The following is a 24,105-nucleotide window of genomic DNA, read 5'->3' on the forward strand; positions in this document are numbered from 1 at the left end:
GAATGAAACACTACAGGTTAGTTGTTTAGCAGTCCTTTTAACCCACACATTAACCTGTAAGAATATATTCACTCTGAAAACCAAAAACTCTGTACTAATGAATACGAGCGAGAACCATTTCTGTAAGGCTACGTTCACACTGCAGGCCTTGGTGCTCAATGGACCTGTCTCAAAACCCTGCCCCTTTTCTTGATCCTCCAATCACAACTGTCGCTTACCTCGGACAAACTTGGTTTGTCCGAGGTAAGCGACAGTTGTGATTGGAGGATCAAGAAAAGGGGCAGGGTTTTGAGACAGGTCCATTCTGCTGTATGGTTCAGATCTGATTTTCATTTTTTTTTTTTTTGTGTAGCCAATATCAGATTCCAGTGGGAACTGATCACACACCTGAATTGATCAACAATAAAGAAGATGGACATAAGAATTGTGACAAATGCATTACTGTTCAGACTGAGGTTTTAAAAATAATAATAATAATAATAATAATAATAAATCTATATCTGATTTAGGACCACATTATGAAAGTGGCCCAAATCAGAATGTAAAAGATCAGATTCCATGTGATTTGTGCCGTTCACACTGTTGTGAAAAAATCTGATCTGAGTCACATACAGTATGAGCAAAGACATCAGATTCAGGGCAATTTTTTCTGCAGTCTAAACGTAGCTTATGACTGTACTGAACTGTGGGTGTGTGTGTGTGTGTGTGTGTGCGCGCGCGTGTGTGTGCAGGTTCACAGGAAGTACACAGGCGATGACTTCGACGAGGACCTGCGCACGGTGCTGCGCCGCTCGGGCTGTAAGAACGAGAAGATCGCCTTCATCATGGACGAGTCCAACGTGCTGGACTCTGGCTTCCTGGAGAGGATGAACACCCTGCTGGCCAACGGAGAGGTAACAACCTTCTGTCGTCCTTCAGCATCTCGTACCACTTCCTGTCTGCTTCAATACATCTTCAGTTGAGGAAGTTGTGTTCTCTTCTAAATGTACAAGCAATTGTACGTCTCACTCCATTCAGGCATATATATCACAATATCCGCTTAGATGTGGAGAGTTGCGTGTTAATCCAACTGATTTCCATTGTTGTTACGAAGCTGGGGGGGGGAGTAGAACCCAATATGCGGAATGACCGGAGAGCACCGAAACTGCAGAATGACTGATGAATGGAGGAAACGGAGACGGCAGAATTCGTGTAGATAATGACTCTTTACTTAAGTTCACCAAGCACTACACGAAACAAACAATAATGACACAGCCTTGCTGGTACGATAACAACAGACTAGAGCACAAACAAACGAAAGTAAATGGCGCAAACGAACTGACACAAGAACAATAAACTGGAGAACGTAAAACAAACAGGCAAAAACAAACACTACACTTACTAGCAAACCAAGGGAGAGCAACGACGTGGGCAGGAAACAGGTAACAGGAGGAAATGACGCCACGACGAGGAAAGGGAGACACAAACATATATACCCTGACTAATTAACATTGGCAACACCTGGTCAGGGCAGTCTAACACAATATTAACAAACTAAACACAAGCAATTACAACAACACTAGACAGGAGAGAACATCACACCAGGGAAGGGAACGACAACAATGACAACACACACCACGAAATCACACTAATCTGTCACACACCCAGGTCAGGCCAGACCTGGGGAGAGTCAGCACCACAGACATGAGGTGAACAATGGTCTCCTACCACCCTCTGGTGGTCACCCGCAGACGGTGCGGGCCAGTACATTGGACATGCTGACTAATGTTTTTTTTTTTTTTTTTTTTGGTCTTTTTCCCCCTCCATTTTCCTCCGATTTTCTCCCATCCCAATGTTAGTCGTATGCCAATTCCCAGTCCCTTCCTGGTCGCTGCGCACTTACCCCCCACAGTCAAATCATCTGGGAGAGTGGAGGCTACCACGTGCTTCCTCCGACACACGTCCAGCCAATCACCGCTTCTTTTCACCTGGCAGCGCGGATTCTCATTGAGAGGGCGTAGCGTGTGGGAGGACCACACTATCCCCCTCAAGTCCAATCCGCGCTTAGCAGGCGCCCCGACCGAACTGTAGGAGTCGCTGTTTACAACGACCCGGACCCACCCCGCCAGCTTCTCCCACCCTCTAATACAGCCAATTGTATTAGTGCAGACGGCCAGCCAAGCTGGTGACAACCCCGGAGCTGTGAGCTGGATTCGAACAGGCGAATCCAGCTCACAGCTCCGGGGCTGGTGACGAACGCAATCTCCGCTCGGCCACCTAACCGCCTGCTGACTAATGTTTTAACTTTAATTAATAGTGTGATTAATGTGGTGTCCTGGTGTGTGCTGTCGTTGACTTTCCCTTCCCTTGTGTGATGTGGTTCACTGTTTTGGTTTTGTGTTATGAGTTGCTTTAGTGTTTAGTTGTGTTGTTTGTTTCTATGTTTTAGACTGGGCTGCCAGGTGTTATCAATGATAATTAGTAGGGGTATTTAAGTGTGTCTCCCTCTCCTCGTCGTGGCGACATACCTCCTGTTTCCCCCCCCCCGTTCCTGTCCACGTCGTGTTGCACTGTTGTCATTCTAGTAAGTGTTAGCGTTTTGTTGTTTTGTATTGAGAAGTGTTGTAAGGAGTTTCAGTGTGTTATTTGTATTGCACTTGGTTCTCCAGTAAACTTCCCTTCTCCAAGCATCGATCCTCGTCTCTGCCTCCGTTCCCTCTCTGCAAACTGTGTTCTAACCTTCATTTAGCAACCCCATCGTAACACTAATCATACTATTAATTATATGAATAACATTAGTCAATATGTTTAATGTGCTAGCCTGCACCATCTGCTGGTGACCACTAGAGGGTGGTATGAGACCATTGAGAGGAGGTAGAGAGTGTCCAGTGTTATTGTTCTCCCAGGCCCCCCAGGACCTGGGATCGTTACACATTGTACTGGACTGCATGGTAGTAAGAGGTGTGATGACAAACCAAAACTCTCACTTTCACTTTCTCAAATATTTCATTTTGTGAAAATCTGACTTTTTATTTGCTTTTTATTCTTAATTTAGACAACAAAACTTGTGTATCACGATTTACAATTATAAAAAAAAAAAAAAAATTATAGGAAAGAAAAGATGTGTGTATATTTCCCAGTCCTAATGTGTCCCTGCTCTCGCCAGGTGCCTGGCCTGTTTGAAGGAGATGAGTATGCCACCCTGATGACCCAGTGCAAGGAGGGGGCTCAGAAGGAGGGCCTGATGCTGGACACTCACGAGGAGCTGTACAAGTGGTTCACCAGCCAGGTCATCAGGAACCTCCACGTGGTCTTCACTATGAACCCCTCGTCAGAGGGTCTGAAGGACAGAGCGGCCACATCACCTGCCCTCTTCAACAGGTACAAAACACATCACCTGCCCTCTTCAACAGGTACAAAACACATCACCTGCCCTCTTCTTCAGGTACAAGACACATCACCTTGTTAGGGTTTGGTAGGTGTGTTGGACCCAGGTGCAGTGCAGAACGAATAGACGAGAGGCAGGTGTTGTTTCTCAAACAAAGGATAATTATTTATTATCAATGTGCAGAGCTTACACGCCGACAACGACGTATAAGAGAAACGAGGAGAACCTTTGTCTCCAAAACAGGGAAAGTAAAGGGGAGAAAACAAGTCTCCAAAAACATGCTGTAGTAATACACATAAACTGAACTGTATCACAAAACGGGAAAAGCAAATGGGAGAAACACTGTCTCCAAAACAGATAGCAAAATAAACACGTCGGCGACGGTGCTACATCAGCAGCACACAGTAACGTAATACAAAACGATAAACAACAACACGATAATAAATGAACAGCGAATGAACTTATCCTCCGTGGCAAGGAGCGATAAGGCGTTTAGCAAGAATGCAAGGTACTACTTATGGCAAGGTTCAGTGATCGACTGACGATCTGAATAGTAACCAGGAAGAACATATAAAGCCAACTTAACTAGACACACCAGGTACCAATGAATGCAATCAGGCCAGATAGACAGGTTCATTACCATCGGGTAACGCTAGGGCTTTTGCTCCCAGAGGAGAGCAAACCCCCAAATGTCACACACCTGTCCTCTTTAGAAAACACATCACCTGTCCTCTTTAGAAAACACATCACCTGTCCTCTTTAGAAAACACATCACCTGTCCTCTTTAGAAAACACATCACCTGTCCTCTTTAGAAAACATATCACCTGCCCTCTTTAGAAAACACATCACCTGTCCTCTTTAGAAAACACATCACCTGTCCTCTTTAGAAAACACATCACCTGTCCTCTTTAGAAAACACATCACCTGTCCTCTTTAGAAAACATATCACCTGCCCTCTTTAGAAAACACATCACCTGCCCTCTTTAGAAAACACATCACCTGCCCTCTTTAGAAAACATATCACCTGCCCTCTTTAGAAAACACATCACCTGCCCTCTTTAGAAAACACATCACCTGCCCTCTTTAGAAAACACATCACCTGCCCTCTTTAGAAAACACATCACCTGTCCTCTTTAGAAAACACATCACCTGTCCTCTTTAGAAAACACATCACCTGTCCTCTTTAGAAAACACATCACCTGCCCTCTTTAGAAAACACATCACCTGTCCTCTTTAGAAAACACATCACCTGTCCTCTTTAGAAAACACATCACCTGTCCTCTTTAGAAAACACATCACCTGTCCTCTTTAGAAAACACATCACCTGTCCTCTTTAGAAAACACATGACCTGCCATCTTTAGAAAACACATGACCTGCCATCTTTAGAAAACACATCACCTGCCCTCTTTAGCGTGTACTTTAACTGACCTTTAACCCTGAAAGACAAGTACATTCAAATGTAGTGTATATTGTATGTTATATAATACAACTTGAAGAGTAGGGAACTCCACACCATGGGCGCTAGATGAAGAGTAACTACAGTTATCTACCGCCTCCCTCTCCCGCTGTGACAGGTGTGTGCTGAACTGGTTCGGAGACTGGTCCACAGAGGCTCTGTACCAGGTGGGCAAGGAGTTCACCATCAAGTTGGACCTGGAGAAGCCCAACTACAAGATGCCAGACTACATGCCCGTCGTCTACGACAAGTTGCCCCAGCCGCCCACTCACCGCGAGGCCATCGTCAATGGCTGTGTGTTCGTTCACCAGACGCTGCACCAGGTAGCTCACCCAGTTCAGAGAACACCAAGCCTTACAGGCACACAGGCGGGCCCCAAGGGTGGGTCATTGAATGAAAGAATGAATGAAAGATTTTTTTTATTTTCGAACAAGTATAAAAACTAATATATCTGTTCATTTGACATATACAAAAGATAATAAAAAAAGACAACAAAAAGAGAAACAGATAAACAAATCCTAGTTTACCCTGTTTGAAAAAGGAGTAGGAAGAAGTATACACTTTTTAAAATTCCTACCCCTTTTTAACTATCACAAATTACAATTGAATCTATTGTTAATTATGTATATGTATGAACGCTGTATCTCTATACAATCCAATACATTTATATATAAATACATTTATATAAATATACCTATAAATATGTAATATAATATATATATATATATATACTAAATAAATACCATATGATATACATAATTTCTTCTATTTTTTATTTACATCTTACACATACTCCCAATCAACACACTTCCTCTTCCAGATACCCATTTAAGAAAGATTTTTTTGTACATATTTTTAAACTGATTTATGTTTGTACTCTGTTTTATCTCTAACTCCACTCACTGTTCCACAAGTCCACCCCACAGATTGACATGCACATACTTTTCATTTTCAGATTCAGATTCAGACAACTTTATTGATCCCGCGTGGGGCAATTCATATTTGTAGCTTCACAAGTAACAAAAACAACAAACAACAAAACAAAACATCTCAATGACAGCACGGCAAAAACAACATTCCATGTGATACACAATCCAGTAAAGTAAAAGTAAAAAAACAGACAACTAAGTGTAAAAGGCTACTTAAAATGACTACTGTCTGTGTTTAAAAGTCTAATAGCAGAAGGGACAAAAGATTTGGCATAACGGTTGGTCCTACTTGGTGGAACGTCATAACGGCGGCCAGAAGGCAACAGTGAAAACCGCTGAGACAGAGCGTGGAGAGGTTGATTAGTGATGCTCGTCCCCTTCTTGACCACCTGGTCCGTCCAGAGAGAACATAGGTCTGATCAAATAACATTTTCATTCAATCAATCAATCTGCGCGGTGATTGATTGAATGAACATTTTATTAACAGATTGCAGAATGGGTACAATACAATATGTCTCAATACACACAATTGTTAAGGGGATGCAGACCAGAGAAAGACTTTCGTCTTGTTTACACCAGGGTCCCCCATTTTCAATTCATAATGAATTGTAAGTACTTTTTTTTTTAAAGGTGTTGTAAGTTAAAATGAGTGGTCTGTGTTAAAAGAATAGCTCTATACATTCTGACAGCCATCACTGATATAGTGTTTGGTTAATAAATAATAATGGGTCTCCCAGTCCCTCCACTCTGCAGTAAACTGAAAATAAATGTTCTGGTATCCCGTTCCCACTTTATCCAATCAGGAGAGAGAACAACACACTGCAAAAATGGTCAGACAAAAATAAGAAATAAAAACTATTTTTAATAAGCAAATGTGTAATTGAAACAAGTAAAATAATACACCAGTGCAGTAAGCAAATTTGACTTGAAATTTATTTGAAATAAAAAATTTAATAAAATATCTCTCTCCTGATTGGATAAAGTGGGAAGAGATCATATCTCAATCTGAACTAGAACTGTCCGTGCATGCTTTTATTTCCTCTAGGCTTGACTACTGCAACTCACTTTTCACCTGTCTCACCAAATCATCCACAGATAAATTACAAATGGTCCAAAATGCTGCAGCCAGGCTACTCACAAGGTCAAAAAAATCATGCCACATCACTCCCATTCTGGTATCCCTGCACTGGCTCCCGGTACACTATAGAATTCACTTCAAAGTCCTCACTTTCACTTTCAGAGCACTTCACGGTCAGGCCCCCATCTACATCACTGAACTCATCCATCCCTACACCAACACCCGCTCACTCAGATCTGCCGATCAGCACCTCCTGGTGGTCCCCAGGTCCAGGCTTAAAACAAGGGGTGATCGAGCCTTCCAGGTGACAGCACCAAGGCTCTGGAATGCTCTCCCCCTGGACCTGCGAATTGCCCCCTCTGAGAACTCTTTTAAAAAACAATTAAAAACACATTTGTTCAGACAGGCTTTTGGTCATGCATAGGCACTTTTTTTTCTTGTCCTCACTGTAGTTTTTTTTTAAAATTAGTGACTCATGATTTTATCCAAATTCTTTTATTCTACTTTTTCTATCTGGTTTCACTGTTTTTAACTGCTGTTTGCTGTTGTTGTCATTTATTTCTGATTTTGTTTTTATTGTGTTTTTATATTAAGCTGTAGTGTAAAGCACCCTGTGCATTCGTGCTGTGAAGGGTGCTATATAAATAAAGGTCATTCATTCATTCATTCAGATACCAGAACATTTATTTTGTGTTTACTGCAGAGTGGAGGGACTGGGAGAACCATATTACTGACCAGAAACTCTATATCAGTGATGGCTGTTGGAATGTAGAGCTATTTAACACATTATTTTAACAAAGAAATACACCACTTACAGCACCTTTAACACATGCTTGGGGTAAAGATGTCTGTGAAAGTTCATTAAATGCTCCCAAAATTGGGATTACGAGCGCAAAAAAATGTCCCCAGCTAAAAGAATAGAAGATGGTAAAACATTACAGCTTCAGTCAACCAAATCCAAATCCTCACATTATTGTGAGAGGTTTCGTTGAAAAATCCCCCCCAAAAACCAGCTCTAAAAGACCTCCTATAGAAAAAGTTAATTCCTGACCCACCTAGCTACAAAAGATGACACATTTTCATTATGGTAACACAACCAAACAAAGAAATGGGATTTCTCCATGGAATGTTAATGTTAACCTCAGCCTCTCATGTTGCTTGTGTTAACCCCTTCAGGCCAACAACCGTCTGGCTAAGCGTGGCGGCCGCACCATGGCCATCACTCCGCGCCACTACCTGGACTTCATCAACCACTACGCCGACCTGTTCAACGAGAAGCGCAGCGAGCTGGAGGAGCAGCAGATGCACCTGAACGTCGGCCTGCGCAAGATCAAGGAGACGGTGGACCAGGTAGAGAGACAGGTTCTCCTGTTTGGAATGGTGTACGTTTTGTGGGAATATTTTCTCATAGGACGTTGCAAATTTGGAATCAAGTAGTCGATTTAATCAACGGTCTGACTGTAGAATTGTGTTTGCGACAATGCGATAATGCAAAGGTACCTCTTTTTAGATGTAGTGCTTAGCAGGAACTCAGGAAATGACTCATTCGGTGTGGGGAAAAAAACGACCTAAAAAGTTACTAACAAAGCAAAGATGGTTCTCTCTCCGTCCTCTCCAAGGTGGAGGAGGTGCTAGTTGCTCCTGTCTGACTGACCGCTCGTTCTCTCCGTCCTCTCCATGGTGGAGGAGGTGCTAGTTGCTCCTGTCTGACTGACCGCTCGTTCTCTCTCTCCTCTCCAAGGTGGAGGAGGTGCTAGATGCTCCTGTCTGACCGCTCGTTCTCTCTCCTCTCCAAGGTGGAGGAGGTGCTAGTTGCTCCTGTCTGACTGACCGCTCGTTCTCTCCGTCCTCTCCAAGGTGGAGGAGCTGCGGCGTGATCTGAGGATCAAGAGTCAGGAGCTGGAGGTGAAGAACGCCGCCGCCAACGACAAGCTGAAGAAGATGGTGAAGGACCAGCAAGAGGCGGAGAAGAAGAAGGTAAACAACAACAACACCCTGAGTCTGTCCTCAGGAACACAAGGAGCGACGGTGGAATTCTAGACGATGATGTTCCGTCACCTTCTGCAGATCTGTGTAACATTTCTGGCCACATTTACACTGACACTTACATTGTCTCTGACATCAAGGCCATCTGATCTCCCCGGCCTTTCAGCCAGTGTGTGTGTGTGTTGGTGTCTGGCGCCAATGTTTATGGCAAGGTTGTGTGCTACACATTGGTGGTGGAGCAGGTGCTTTACAAAAGAACAGTCTTCTAGAAAAGCTCTTCTAAAAAAGTCTAGAAAAGCGCTATATAGATTAATTCATTCATTCATTCATTCATTGATTCATTCATTCTATTAGATTAAATTTGATTAAAATGTATGTCATTATATAGCACAAGTACAGTACAACGAAAATAAGTTTGTCATTCAACCAGAGTGCAAATGTAACAGTAAAGTGCAATAACAATATACTGGTGATTACACTAGGTATAAAATGTATAAATTAGTACTACTGGGTGTAGTGCTAATCAGATGTATGTACAGAGTTGTAATACCAATATGTAAATCAAATCAAATCAAATCAAATTTATTTATAAGGCCCGACAACACACGTTAATGTCCCCATGGGCCGTACAGGTCTTCTTTAAACAAGTCAAGAAGAAAACATAACAATAAGTCAAGAACAGAACAAGAACACCATAAGGTCCAAACATTTTTAGATGAATGCAAAAAATTTAAATTAAAAATTAAAGAATGCAAGCACTCCCAGACATACCCCACGCGAAGGTAAGGGAAAAACTCACTAAAACCTAACAATAGGGAAAAAAGCTCCACAGGCAGTGTGGAGGAGAGAAACCTTAGAAGGGCCATTCAAGGGGGGATCTCCCTTCTTAGATGTTGGTGATAGTAGTGTTGCAGACGGACAGTTGGTAAGCATGCACTCATGTGTGTAGTGAAACACAGATGAGTGCATGCAATAGCAACTAAACATTTTGAAAGATTAAAGATAAAGCAAATAGCGATAGCAACTGAACATTTTGAAAGATAGAGCTGATAGCGGATCTATTTGAGGCACAGGGGCGGCGCAAAGAGGGTCACGTCCTCCCCGTCTTAGTCACAGGACATTCAACACTCCGGTCATTGCTCAGGGACAGCCGGAGACAGGGAGATAGGGGGCGGCGCAGAGAGGGTCGCGAACTCCCCGACATCATCGCGGGACGTCCGGCACTCCGGTCACCACTACGAGACCTCCGGAGACAGGGGGTCACGCAGAGGGGGTCGCAACCTCCCGGCCTTCATCACGGGATGTCCGACACTCCGGTCAGCACTCCAGGACAGCAAGTCATAGGGGGACAGGGAGACGGGACAGGCGTTAGACAGCTCATGTGATTGTAGTGGGCGGACATAGCAATAGATACAAGTGGTAAGCATATATGTGAATGGAGTAGATATATGAAGTAAGCATATTATGTGAATAGAATAGAAGTACTTAACCCAGCAATGAAACCGCGTTGACTGTTAATCTGTTAACAGTCTGTTAATGCTGTTAATCAGTTGACAGGACCACGGACAGACGACGGTAAATAACTGATCGAAGGCCTCGGAGGTGCATGTAGAGCAGTCACTACAATCTTGGCCAAGACCCCGAGGCATCCATCACCTTAGTCAGCGCCAGGAGACGGGCACTCACTGTGATACAGTTATATAGACAGTATGGTCATAGTCATACTGGCCAGCAGCGTAACTAGTAGAGTAGGTAAGGGATACAGTATGTACAGATATAGATATAGTATCTACAGATATGTAAAAGGATTATGTGCAGGTATATAGAGACAGGTGGATAGATATATACGGTAAGAATACATATATATATATAAGGTATATACAGCATTATTGTACATGCTATCATACAGAGTTGGATTATATGCATATGGTTTATATGCAGGTGTATAAGTAGGTATATATGAGGATTATATGCAGACAGATATGGATATGGACAGTATGCTGTAAATATAAATATATAATGTATATATGCAGTATATACAGCACTACCTGCACATGCTATCATACAGAACATATACTATAGTGGGATGGGTAGTTAAGATTATTATGATTACTATGATTACAGTGTAGGACAGTTGTAGACAGTGAAGGCACTAAGTGGGTATAAATTGAGTAGGCAACAGAGTTCTGAGTCGTACAGTATGGGTATAAAGATCAAACTCTTATCGTCTACCTATTATCCTGATACTGTGGACTGTTTATATGTTGATCAGCTATGGATGTCGTGTATCATTTCACATCTGCACTGTGTGTGCGTTCAACGCGGTATCAAAGGATCCTGTCACCAACCCAGTGTGTTTCCGTGGCGATCACAGGTGATGAGTCAGGAGATCCAGGAATCTGTTTATAAGCAACAGGAGAAGATCAAGGACAAGCAGCTGAATGTGAAAGTGGACTTGGACCAGGTGGAGCCCGCTGTCATAGAAGCTCAGAACGGTACTGGAGATTTGACTCATTCACACAGTATTGATGTACTGCATTGTCATAGAGCAGACAGGAATAACAGTATATTTGCTGAAAGGACTGGTTTTCATACATTTGGTGTAATTGGTCGTTGCTACAATGGCGAGCATGTGAGTTAACCATAGTATGTTCAGGTGAGATGCCCATCAACCCTCTGTTCACTCTCTTGGAAGATGTCTCTCCTCTTCGAGTTTGTAGTTTGTAGTCGTTTAGTTTTTTTTTTCTAAATCGGCTCGTCAGTAACTCAACCCTAGTGGTGGCACTGATGCACGACACTTTGTGTGTGAGACCAGTCCAGTCGTGATGAATGCGTTGCATCTTTGACCCTTGTGTCCTCGTAGCCGTCAAGTCCATTAAGAAGCAGCACCTGGTGGAGGTACGGTCCATGGCCAACCCGCCCAACGCGGTGAAGCTGGCGCTGGAGTCCATCTGCCTGCTGCTGGGGGAGAGCACCACGGACTGGAAGCAGATCAGGTCCATCATCATGAGGGAGAACTTCATCCCCACCATCATCAACTTCTCCGCTGACGAGATCAGGTGAAGAAGAAGAAGAAGAAGAAGAAGAAGGCTTTTAAATACAACTGATCACTAATCACTAACTAAGGGGGGGGGGAATAGAGAAAAAAGAGAGATTACTAGAAGAAATTTGATTAGTGATTCAGATTCAGATTCAGAATAAAGTAATCTGAATCTGAATCACTAATCAACATTTTTCTACTAATCTCTCTTTTTTTCTAAATTTGTTCCCCTTTTTTCTCTTTTTTCTTCTCTCTCTCGCTCTCTTTTTTCTTCTATCTCTCTCTCCCTCTTTTTTCTTCAATCTCTCTCACTCTCTTTTTTCTTCTGTCTCGCTCTCTCTTTTATCTTCTATCTCTCTCGCTCTCTTTTTTCTTCTGTATCTCGCTCTCTTTTTTTCTCTCTTTTTTCTTCCTCTCTCGCACTATTTTTTCTTCTATCTCTTTCGCGCTCTCTTTTTATTCTTCTATCTCTCTTTCACAATTTTTCTTCTGTCTCTTGCTCTATTTTTTTCTCTCTTTTTCTTCTGTCTCTCTCGCTCTCTTTTTATTCTTCTATCTCTCTTTCACAAATTTTCTTCTGTCTCTCTCGCTCTCTTTTTTCTCTCGTTTTTCTTCTGTCTCTCGCTCTCTTTTTTCTTCTTCCTCTCTCTTTTTTCTTCTATCTCTCTCTCGCTCTCTTTTTTCTTTTCTATCTCTCTCGTTCTCTTTTTCTTCTGTCTCTCGCTCTCTTTTTTCTACTGTCTCTCGCTCTTTCTCTTTCTCAAATTGTCTCTATTTCTCTCCTGTTTCCTCTTTTTCCCCCTTCCCTCCCTCTCTTTCTCATTCTCTCTCTATTCCTCTTTTTCGTTATATATCTCTATATATTTAATATTTTAAAATGAGTAGAATACAGTGCTTCTAGAGAAAACCATTCATAAAGTATCTACATATTTATCTCCATGTTTCTCTCTTCATTATAATCTCTCTACAGTAGATAATGACATCCCCCTCTATATAACGACCGCTCTGTTTTATTTCTCTAACAACAATCTGTGACATGATGTTCTAACCTCAGTGACTCCATCCGTGAGAAGATGAAGAAGAACTACATGTCCCTTCCCGGTTATAACTACGAGCAGGTCAACAGAGCGTCGTTGGCCTGCGGGCCCATGGTCAAGTGGGCCATAGCTCAGGTAAGGAGGTCCCACGCAGGAGGTCCCTGCCCTCCCAGGCTGGGCTGAATAGGCAAACGCACCATGGTGTAATATGACACTGAAACGATCATCCTTACTGATGAATTAATTGTGTTTCAATAGATTTACTTATTGTAACCGAGTGGATTTGAACCTGGGACCATAGGATTCACAAGCGGCCACACTAACCAGCTGAGCTAAGGGCCAGACCCGTTAGCAGGTGCTGGTTGACTGCGACTGACTCATCAGTAGTTTTACACAATGATTAATCTAACCAGGGTAAGACATGAACACAAGCCACTAGGGCTGGTATAGTTTGTCAGGTCATTTTAGTGAGGATTAAAGGCCCAACCAGTGATCCAAATGTAAACAAATGGGGAGCCTACCATCAGAAATTAGAAATGGATGTATTCATTCTCTAGTTGATTGACTGAGCTCTTGATACAGTGACACTAGACAACAGATAGATATGAGTTTTGAATTGTATTCACTGTATTTTGTGGCTGTGAGTGTTAATGTTTATAAACAGATCTACGTTCCAATATACAATGGGTTAAGAAAGTATCCATCTACAGATGAAACCCTTCAAGAATGTATGTGAATATACCTCACATTGTTATGATCCACAAATACAAAATAAAAAGAAACAGATTGGGCTTTTACCACTAATCCTATGCTGTCCCCTCTCTCCCCTAGCTGAACTATACTGTCCCCTCTCTCCCCTAGCTGAACTATACTGTCCCCTCTCTCCCCTAGCTGAGATATTCTGTCCCCTCTCTCCCCTAGCTGAGATATTCTGTCCCCTCTCTCCCCTAGCTGAGATATTCTGTCCCCTCTCTCCCCTAGCTGAGATATTCTGTCCCCTCTCTCCCCTAGTTGAACTATACTGTCCCCTCTCTCCCCTAGCTGACATGCTGTCCCCTGTCTCCCCTAGCTGACATGCTGTCCCCTGTCTCCCCTAGCTCAGCTATACTGTCCCCTCTCTCCCCTAGCTGACATACTGTCCCCTCTCTCCCCTAGCTGAACTATACTGTCCCCTGTCTCCCCTAGCTGACATGCTGTCCCCTGTCTCCCCTAGCTGACATACTGTCCCCTGTCTCCCCTAGCTGACATGCTGTCCCCTGTCTCCCCTAGCTGAACTATACTGTCCCCTGTCTCCCCTAGCTGACATGCTGTCCCCTGTCTCCCCTAGCTGAACTATACTGTCCCCTGTCTCCCCTAGCTGACATGCTGTCCCCTGTCTCCCCTAGCTGAACTATACTGTCCCCTCTCTCCCCTAGCTGAACTATACTGTCCCCTCTCTCCCCTAGCTGAACTATGCTGTCCCCTGTCTCCCCTAGCTGACATACTGTCCCCTCTCTCCCCTAGCTGAACTATACTGTCCCCTGTCTCCCCTAGCTGACATACTGTCCCCTCTCTCCCCTAGCTGACATGCTGTCCCCTCTCTCCCCTAGCTGACATACTGTCCCCTCTCTCCCCTAGCTGACATACTGTCCCCTCTCTCCCCTAGCTGACATGCTGTCCCCTCTCTCCCCTAGCTGAACTATACTGTCCCCTCTCTCCCCTAGCTGACATGCTGTCCCCTGTCTCCCCTAGCTGACATGCTGTCCCCTGTCTCCCCTAGCTGACATACTGTCCCCTCTCTCCCCTAGCTGACATGCTGTCCCCTCTCTCCCCTAGCTGACATGCTGTCCCCTGTCTCCCCTAGCTGACATGCTGTCCCCTCTCTCCCCTAGCTGAACTATACTGTCCCCTCTCTCCCCTAGCTGACATGCTGTCCCCTCTCTCCCCTAGCTGACATGCTGTCCCCTCTCTCCCCTAGCTGAACTATACTGTCCCCTCTCTCCCCTAGCTGACATGCTGTCCCCTCTCTCCCCTAGCTGACATACTGTCCCCTCTCTCCCCTAGCTGACATGCTGTCCCCTGTCTCCCCTAGCTGACATGCTGTCCCCTGTCTCCCCTAGCTGAACTATACTGTCCCCTCTCTCCCCTAGCTGACATGCTGTCCCCTCTCTCCCCTAGCTGACATGCTGTCCCCTGTCTCCCCTAGCTGACATGCTGTCCCCTCTCTCCCCCAGCTGACATGCTGTCCCCTGTCTCCCCTAGCTGACATGCTGTCCCCTCTCTCCCCTAGCTGACATGCTGTCCCCTGTCTCCCCTAGCTGACATGCTGTCCCCTCTCTCCCCTAGCTGACATGCTGTCCCCTCTCTCCCCTAGCTGACATGCTGTCCCCTGTCTCCCCTAGCTGACATGCTGTCCCCTGTCTCCCCTAGCTGACATGCTGTCCCCTGTCTCCCCTAGCTGACATGCTGTCCCCTGTCTCCCCTAGCTGACATACTGTCCCCTGTCTCCCCTAGCTGACATACTGTCCCCTGTCTCCCCTAGCTGACATACTGTCCCCTGTCTCCCATAGCTGACATACTGTCCCCTGTCTCCCCTAGCTGACATGCTGTCCCCTGTCTCCCCTAGCTGACATACTGTCCCCTCTCTCCCCTAGCTGAACTATACTGTCCCCTCTCTCCCCTAGCTGACATGCTGTCCCCTGTCTCCCCCAGCTGACATGCTGTCCCCTGTCTCCCCTAGCTGAGCTATACTGTCCCCTGTCTCCCCTAGCTGACATGCTGTCCCCTCTCTCCCCTAGCTGACATGCTGTCCCCTCTCTCCCCTAGCTGACATGCTGTCCCCTGTCTCCCCTAGCTGACATGCTGTCCCCTGTCTCCCCTAGCTGACATGCTGTCCCCTGTCTCCCCCAGCTGACATACTGTCCCCTGTCTCCCCTAGCTGACATGCTGTCCCCTCTCTCCCCTAGCTGACATACTGTCCCCTCTCTCCCCTAGCTGACATGCTGTCCCCTGTCTCCCCTAGCTGACATGCTGTCCCCTGTCTCCCCTAGCTGACATACTGTCCCCTCTCTCCCCTAGCTGACATGCTGTCCCCTCTCTCCCCTAGCTGACATGATGTCCCCTGTCTCCCCTAGCTGACATGCTGTCCCCTCTCTCCCCTAGCTGACATGATGTCCCCTCTCTCCCCTAGCTGACATGCTGTCCCCTGTCTCCCCTAGCTGACATGCTGTCCCCTGTCTCCCCCAGCTGAACTATGCTGACATGCTGAAGCGGGTGGAGCCGCTGCGTAACGAGCTGCAGAAGCTGGAGGACCACGCTAAGGACAACAAGTCGAAGGCGGAGGAGGTGGAGCAGATGATCCGAGACCTGGAGTCCAGCATCGCCCGCTACAAGGAGGAGTACGCCGTCCTCATCTCTGAGGCCCAGGCCATCAAGGCTGACCTGGCCGCCGTGGAGGCCAAGGTAACTGCTTATCCATCTATCAGTACACTGTATATCTAGTTCCCTACTCAGGTAACTGCTTATCCATCTATCAGTACACTGTATATCTAGTTCCCTACTCAGGTAACTGCTTATCCATCTATCAGTACACTGTATATCTAGTTCCCTACTCAGGTAACTGCTTATCCATCTATCAGTACACAATATATCTACTTCCCTACTAAGGTAACTGCTTATCCATCTATCAGTACACAATATATCTACTTCCCTACTAAGGTAACTGCTTATCCATCTATCAGTACACAATATATCTACTTCCCTACTAAGGTAACTGCTTATCCATCTATCAGTACACTGTATATCTAGTTCCCTACTCAGGTAACTGCTTATCCATCTATCAGTACACTGTATATCTAGTTCCTGAGTGGGAACATGATATGAGACATACTGTAATTCAGTTCTGACAGTGGGAACATGATATGAGACATAATTCAGTTCTGACAGTGGGAACTGATATGATATGAGACATAATTCAGTTCTGACAGTGGGAACATGATATGAGACATAATTCAGTTCTGACAGTGGGAACATGATATGAGACATAATTCAGTTCTGACAGTGGGAACATGATATGATACATAATTCAGTTCTGACAGTGGGAACATGATATGATACATAATTCAGTTCTGACAGTGGGAACTGATATGATATGAGATATAATAATATGTGTCCTCTCCCAGGTGAACCGCAGCACGGCTCTGCTGAGGAGCCTGTCGGCTGAGAGGGAGCGCTGGGAGCAGACCAGCGAGACCTTCAAGAACCAGATGTCCACCATCGCTGGAGACTGTCTGCTGTCGGCAGCCTTCATCGCCTACGCCGGTTACTTTGAGCAGCAGATGAGACAGAACCTGTTCACCACCTGGTCTCATCACCTTCAACAGGCCAACATCCAGGTAGTTAAACTGACCCTGGGTCAGTCATAGTGGAGCCGTCGCATCACCTTCAACAGGCCAACATCCAGGTAGTTAAACTGACCCTGGGTCAGTCATAGTGGAGCCGTCTCGTCACCTTCAACAGGCCAACATCCAGGTAGTTAAACTGACCCTGGGTCAGTCATAGTGGAGCCGTCTCGTCACCTTCAACAGGCCAACATCCAGGTAGTTAAACTGACCCTGGGTCAGTCATAGTGGAGCCGTCTCATCAACAGGCCAACATCCAGGTAGTTAAACTGACCCTGGGTCAGTCATAGTGGAGCCGTCGCATCACCTTCAACAGGCCAACATCCTGGTCGCCTGTACCCGTTCCGCAACTGTAAGTTACTTCCGGGGTAGGCCTGATTGGCCCCGACAGGCACGTGACGCGGCAAACTCAGGACGCGCAACGAGGCTGCTGAGAGCTGTCGCGCGGAAATAGGCTGTCTATTGCCATTCTCTAACACAAACTCTAACCTTAACCAGCTCCTTAACAGCGCCTAAACTTAACCGTTCTAACCTTAACCAACTCCGAAACAATGCCTAACCTTAACCTTAACCTTAACCATGCCTAACCTTAACCGGCGAAAGAATACACGTTAAAAAAAAAATCACGTTAAAAAAAAAAATTTGATGGGATTCGAACTCGTCAACAACGGACCGCAGGACCGCAGGACCGCTGCTCTGCCAGGTGAGCTGAAGCGCCGAATGAAAATCATGGCGGATTAGGGCGGTCACATAATACCGCAAGCTCTGCCGCTCCGCTCCGCGGAGCGTGCCGCGCGGCAGAGAAAGTTGCGCGTCACGTGCCTGTCGGGGCCAATCAGGCCTACCCCGGAAGTAATTTACAGTTGCGGAACAGTTATAGGCATCCAGGTAGTTAAACTGACCCTGGGTCAGTCATAGTGGAGCCGTCGCATCACCTTCAACAGGCCAACATCCAGGTAGTTAAACTGACTCTGGGTCAGTCATAGTGGAGCCGTCTCATCAACAGGCCAACATCCAGGTAGTTAAACTGACCCTGGGTCAGTCATAGTGGAGCCGTCTCATCAACAGGCCAACATCCAGGTAGTTAAACTGACTCTGGGTCAGTCATAGTGGAGCCGTCTCATCAACAGGCCAACATCCAGGTAGTTAAACTGACTCTGGGTCAGTCATAGTGGAGCCGTCTCGTCACCTTCAACAGGCCAACATCCAGGTAGTTAAACTGACCCTGGGTCAGTCATAGTGGAGCCGTCTCATCACCTTCAACAGGCCAACATCCAGGTAGTTAAACTGACTCTGGGTCAGTCATAGTGGAGCCGTCGCATCACCTTCAACAGGCTGTATTGTATCCCATTCTGCAATCTGTTAAATAAAGTTTTCAATCAATCAACCAACATCCAGTTAATTTCCTGTTATGGTTTGTAACCGACCCCAATCGCACAACACAAGACAGGTATGATGGTTTGCCAAGAAACAGATATTTATTGAACAACAGGGAAATACAGGGAAAAGGGCACTGTCCCTTTAAGGGAGAATCACAAACACAGGAATATAAAATGAGGGGAAGGAAAGGTGCCTTTAAGAGGCGGGCAGGAAAAGGGAACACTAAGGGAAAGTTAGGGAACGCCTAAGGGAAGGTTAAGGGAACGCCTTGGGACAGAGGAACTAGAGACTAGGAAAACCAGGGACAAGGAGAACTAGGGAGAGAGGACTAGGGACTAGGAGAGCTAGGGAAAACAGGAGAAACGGGGACTTGGGGAACTAAGGACAAGGAACTAGGTGGAACTAGAAGGGGAGAACTTGGGACCTGGAACTAGGTGGAACTAGAAAGGGGAGAACTAGGGAACAGGAACTAGGTGGAACTAGAAGGGGAGAACTAGGGAACAGGAACTAGGTGGAACTAGAAAGGGGAGAACTAGGGAACAGGAACTAGGTGGAACTAGAAAGGGGAGAACTAGGGAACAGGAACTAGGTGGAACTAGAAGGGGAGAACTAGGGAACAGAGGGGACTGAGGCCCGCGGAGGCGGGCTGGGAAACAGGGAGGAACTGGGAGGACTGGTGGAAATCATCTGGGCCGCTCTGCAGGACAGAGGAGATAGTTAATGCACAAAAGGGAAATAACAGAGCAGGTGCAGAACAGTCCAAATAACAAAGTGAACAAAGTAATAATATCTTCGTGTGACAAACACACAGGGGGAGATGTAAAGTCCAAAAATACTATTCTAAGTGAGAACCAAAAACAGAGGCATTACGCTGGGAGATGAAATGTCCAAACTAACTAACAGAGGCAATACGCTGGGAGATGAAATGTCCAAACTAACTAACAGAGGCAATACGCTGGGAGATGAAATGTCCAAACTAACTAACAGAGGCAATACGCTGGGAGAGTGACATCACAATCAAAACTCACCCAGGCGTATGCGTAAAGGTACAGGGACAGCAACGGGTACGGGGGCAAGGGCACTACGCTGAGTGAGTGACATCACAATCAAAACTCACCCAGGCGTATGCGTAAAGGTACAGGAACAGCAGCGGGAACGGGGGCAAGGGCACTACGCTGAGTGAGTGACATCACAATCAAAACTCACCCAGGCGTATGCGTAAAGGTACAGGAACAGCAGCGGGAACGGGGGCAAGGGCACTACGCTGAGTGAGTGACATCACAATCAAAACTCACCCAGGCGTATGCGTAAAGGTAACAGGGACAGCAGCGGGGCGAGGGCATCGCCACCGGGTGGCTGGCTGTCCGAGCCGAGGAACAGAGTGCTGGAACAGTGGCGGTGACGAGGGCATCGTCCACCGGGTAGCCGCTGTCGGAGCCGAGGAACAGAGTGCTGGAACAGTGGCGGTGACGAGGGCATCGTCCACCGGGTAGCCGCTGTCGGAGCCGAGGAACAGGGTGCGCGCCACACCTTGGTGTGCGCGTCGGAACAGGGAGCTGGAGCAGTGGCGGTGGCGAGGATGTCGTCCACCGGGTAGCCACTGTCGGAGCCGAGGAACAGAGTGCGCGCCACACCTTGGTGTGCGCGTCGGAACAGGGAGCTGGAACAGTGGCGGTGACGAGGATGTCGTCCACCGGGTAGCCACTGTCGGAGCCGAGGAACAGAGTGCACGCCACACCTTGGTGTGCGCGTCGGAACAGGGAGCTGGAACAGTGGCGGTGACGAGGATGTCGTCCACCGGGTAGCCACTGTCGGAGCCGAGGAACAGAGTGGCGCGCCACACCCCGGTGTGCGCGTCGGAACAGAGAGACGCATCGGGGTGCGTCTGCCAGGAGGAGTGTGCCAAGCACGAAGGTCTGGAAGATGCGCGTCTGTGCGCCGGTACGGAGGAGCGTGCCAAGCTCGAAGGTCCGGAAGATGCGCGTCAGTGCGCTGGTACGGAGGAGCGTGCCAAGCTCGAAGGTCTGGAAGATGCGCGTTGCGCGCTGGTCTGGAGAGCGTGCCAAGCTCGAGCGTCCTTGGAAGATGCGCGTTGCGCGCTGGTACGGAGGAGCGTGCCAAGCTCGAAGGTCTGGAAGATGCGCGTTGCGCGCTGGTCTGGAGAGCGTGCCAAGCTCGAGCGTCCTTGGAAGATGCGCGTTGCGCGCTGGTACGGAGGAGCGTGCCAAGCTCGAAGGTCTGGAAGATGCGCGTTGCGCGCTGGTCTGGAGAGCGTGCCAAGCTCGAGCGTCCTTGGAAGATGCGCGTTGCGCGCTGTGGACTGGAGAGCGTCTGCGCTGGTCTGGATGTGCGTCAGGACGACAGCTGCGCGGGGGGTCTGAAGTGGATGACTGGGATGCCTCCCGTGGAAGTCTAGGGAGCGCAGACCAGTCCCACTCTCAGGCAACGGCGACAGCAGGCGAAGGCTGGAGCAAACATCTCGACGCCGGAGAATGGAACAGCATAGGCAGACAGAGGATCTCCCGAAAGAGTCTAGATGTTTAAAGAATATGACTCGGCAAGTATACAACACGACCCCACGCCAAAACGAGGGGAAGCGCCCTGGTATTTAAAGCCCACAGGGGGACTAATTAGCCTGCCACCACAGGTGCGAGAGATAATAGAATATCAAACAGGTGTGGCCACTAAGGGTAAGGAACGAGAGGGTGGGGGCTAGAGAGAGTGAGTAGGGAATTCCTAACAGTAGGCTTAAAGAAGACAGAGAATAGGGAATTCCTAACAGTAGGCCTAAAGAAGACAGAGAAAAGGTAGTGAGCAGCGGGCAAAACCTCACAGTATCCCCCCCTCCAACGGGAGCCACCCGGCGACCCAAAACAAATACAGACAGAGTGGCAGGGGGCAAAACAAGAGGTACTGGCCAAGCCAGCAGGGGAAGCCACCACAAGAGTGGGGCTAGCAAAAGAAACAGGGTCGCCGAGGGGTAACTAGGGTAGCAGAGGGGCAACTGGGGGAACTGGTCTAGAGGAACTGGTCTAGAGGAACTGGGTCTAGAGAACTAGTCTAGAGGAACTGGTCTAGAGAACTGGTCTAGAGAACTGGTCTAGAGAACTGGGCTAGAGAACCGGGCTAGAGAACTGGTCTAGAGAACTGGTTTAGAGAACTGGTCTAGAGAACTGGTCTAGAGGAACTGGGTCTAGAGAACTGAGGGGCAAGCAGGGTAGCAAAGGGGTAACCATGGAAGCACCGGGAAAGGGCTAGCAGAGGGAAGGTTAGCTGCCAGGGCACTGATAGCTACAGGGCCTATGCTAGCTGTACTGCTACATCAACATAGAGGCTGCGCAAGCTGCCGGAGCCAGGCTAGCAGAGGGAAAGGGTAGCTGCCAGGGCACTGATAGCTACAGGGCCTATGCTAGCTGTACCGCTACATCAACATAGAGGCTGCGCTAGCTGCCGGAGCTAGGCTGGCAGACAGGGCTGGACCAGCATGAGAGCACAAGCTAGCTGGAAGGACAGTCCTAGCTGTGTGAGAAAAACTGACCTTGCTAGCTGAAAGGGCAGTCCTAGCAGTGGGATAAACTACACAAAAAGGTGGAGGCCATGCAGAGGGACCGGGTTAGCTGCTTGGGCCTGGCTAGCTACAGGGGGATCAAACAGGGCAAAACGGGAAGCAAACAGGGGAGCTAACCGGGGAGACTAACAAGCTAAACAGGGGAGTAACAGGCCAACAAGGGAGCTAAACAGGACTAACAGGGAAGCTAAACGGGGCTAACAGGGGAGCTAGAGGGGAGACTAACAAGCTAACAGGGGAGCTAACAGGGCTAACAGGGGAGCTAGAGGGAACAAGAAAAAAAAAGGCAAACTCAACATACACCGTCTGTGCTGGCTGGGGTCGTCGATTTGGTGGGGTCGTACTGTTATGGTTTGTAACCGACCCCAATCGCACAACACAAGACAGGTATGATGGTTTGCCAAGAAACAGATATTTATTGAACAACAGGGAAATACAGGGAAAAGGGCACTGTCCCTTTAAGGGAGAATCACAAACACAGGAATATAAAATGAGGGGAAGGAAAGGTGCCTTTAAGAGGCGGGCAGGAAAAGGGAACACTAAGGGAAAGTTAGGGAACGCCTAAGGGAAGGTTAAGGGAACGCCTTGGGACAGAGGAACTAGAGACTAGGAAAACCAGGGACAAGGAGAACTAGGGAGAGAGGACTAGGGACTAGGAGAGCTAGGGAAAACAGGAGAAACGGGGACTTGGGGAACTAAGGACAAGGAACTAGGTGGAACTAGAAGGGGAGAACTTGGGACCTGGAACTAGGTGGAACTAGAAAGGGGAGAACTAGGGAACAGGAACTAGGTGGAACTAGAAGGGGAGAACTAGGGAACAGGAACTAGGTGGAACTAGAAAGGGGAGAACTAGGGAACAGGAACTAGGTGGAACTAGAAAGGGGAGAACTAGGGAACAGGAACTAGGTGGAACTAGAAGGGGAGAACTAGGGAACAGAGGGGACTGAGGCCCGCGGAGGCGGGCTGGGAAACAGGGAGGAACTGGGAGGACTGGTGGAAATCATCTGGGCCGCTCTGCAGGACAGAGGAGATAGTTAATGCACAAAAGGGAAATAACAGAGCAGGTGCAGAACAGTCCAAATAACAAAGTGAACAAAGTAATAATATCTTCGTGTGACAAACACACAGGGGGAGATGTAAAGTCCAAAAATACTATTCTAAGTGAGAACCAAAAACAGAGGCATTACGCTGGGAGATGAAATGTCCAAACTAACTAACAGAGGCAATACGCTGGGAGATGAAATGTCCAAACTAACTAACAGAGGCAATACGCTGGGAGATGAAATGTCCAAACTAACTAACAGAGGCAATACGCTGGGAGAGTGACATCACAATCAAAACTCACCCAGGCGTATGCGTAAAGGTACAGGGACAGCAACGGGTACGGGGGCAAGGGCACTACGCTGAGTGAGTGACATCACAATCAAAACTCACCCAGGCGTATGCGTAAAGGTACAGGAACAGCAGCGGGAACGGGGGCAAGGGCACTACGCTGAGTGAGTGACATCACAATCAAAACTCACCCAGGCGTATGCGTAAAGGTACAGGAACAGCAGCGGGAACGGGGGCAAGGGCACTACGCTGAGTGAGTGACATCACAATCAAAACTCACCCAGGCGTATGCGTAAAGGTAACAGGGACAGCAGCGGGGCGAGGGCATCGCCACCGGGTGGCTGGCTGTCCGAGCCGAGGAACAGAGTGCTGGAACAGTGGCGGTGACGAGGGCATCGTCCACCGGGTAGCCGCTGTCGGAGCCGAGGAACAGAGTGCTGGAACAGTGGCGGTGACGAGGGCATCGTCCACCGGGTAGCCGCTGTCGGAGCCGAGGAACAGGGTGCGCGCCACACCTTGGTGTGCGCGTCGGAACAGGGAGCTGGAGCAGT

At 47.4% G+C, this 24,105-nt stretch overlaps 1 protein-coding gene across 1 annotated transcript in view; it reads left to right on the forward strand.

Moving 5' to 3' along the window:
* LOC311240163 (cytoplasmic dynein 1 heavy chain 1) overlaps positions 1 to 24,105 on the forward strand; it is a gene marked incomplete at both ends in the record, with an annotated part of 161,618 nt that overhangs the window by 89,127 nt on the left and 48,386 nt on the right. The window contains 10 exons of the mRNA XM_084328703.1: positions 732 to 893; positions 3,146 to 3,360; positions 4,944 to 5,148; positions 8,009 to 8,182; positions 8,690 to 8,809; positions 11,193 to 11,313; positions 11,682 to 11,877; positions 12,913 to 13,030; positions 16,121 to 16,336; positions 17,056 to 17,268. Of these exons, the coding sequence (XP_084184829.1) occupies positions 732 to 893; positions 3,146 to 3,360; positions 4,944 to 5,148; positions 8,009 to 8,182; positions 8,690 to 8,809; positions 11,193 to 11,313; positions 11,682 to 11,877; positions 12,913 to 13,030; positions 16,121 to 16,336; positions 17,056 to 17,268 (1,740 nt within the window). The remainder of the gene's footprint in view (positions 1 to 731; positions 894 to 3,145; positions 3,361 to 4,943; positions 5,149 to 8,008; positions 8,183 to 8,689; positions 8,810 to 11,192; positions 11,314 to 11,681; positions 11,878 to 12,912; positions 13,031 to 16,120; positions 16,337 to 17,055; positions 17,269 to 24,105) is intronic.

The sequence above is a fragment of the Notolepis coatsorum genome (assembly GCF_963971535.1).
Source record: "Notolepis coatsorum genome assembly, chromosome: 14".
Taxonomy (NCBI): domain Eukaryota; kingdom Metazoa; phylum Chordata; class Actinopteri; order Aulopiformes; family Paralepididae; genus Notolepis; species Notolepis coatsorum.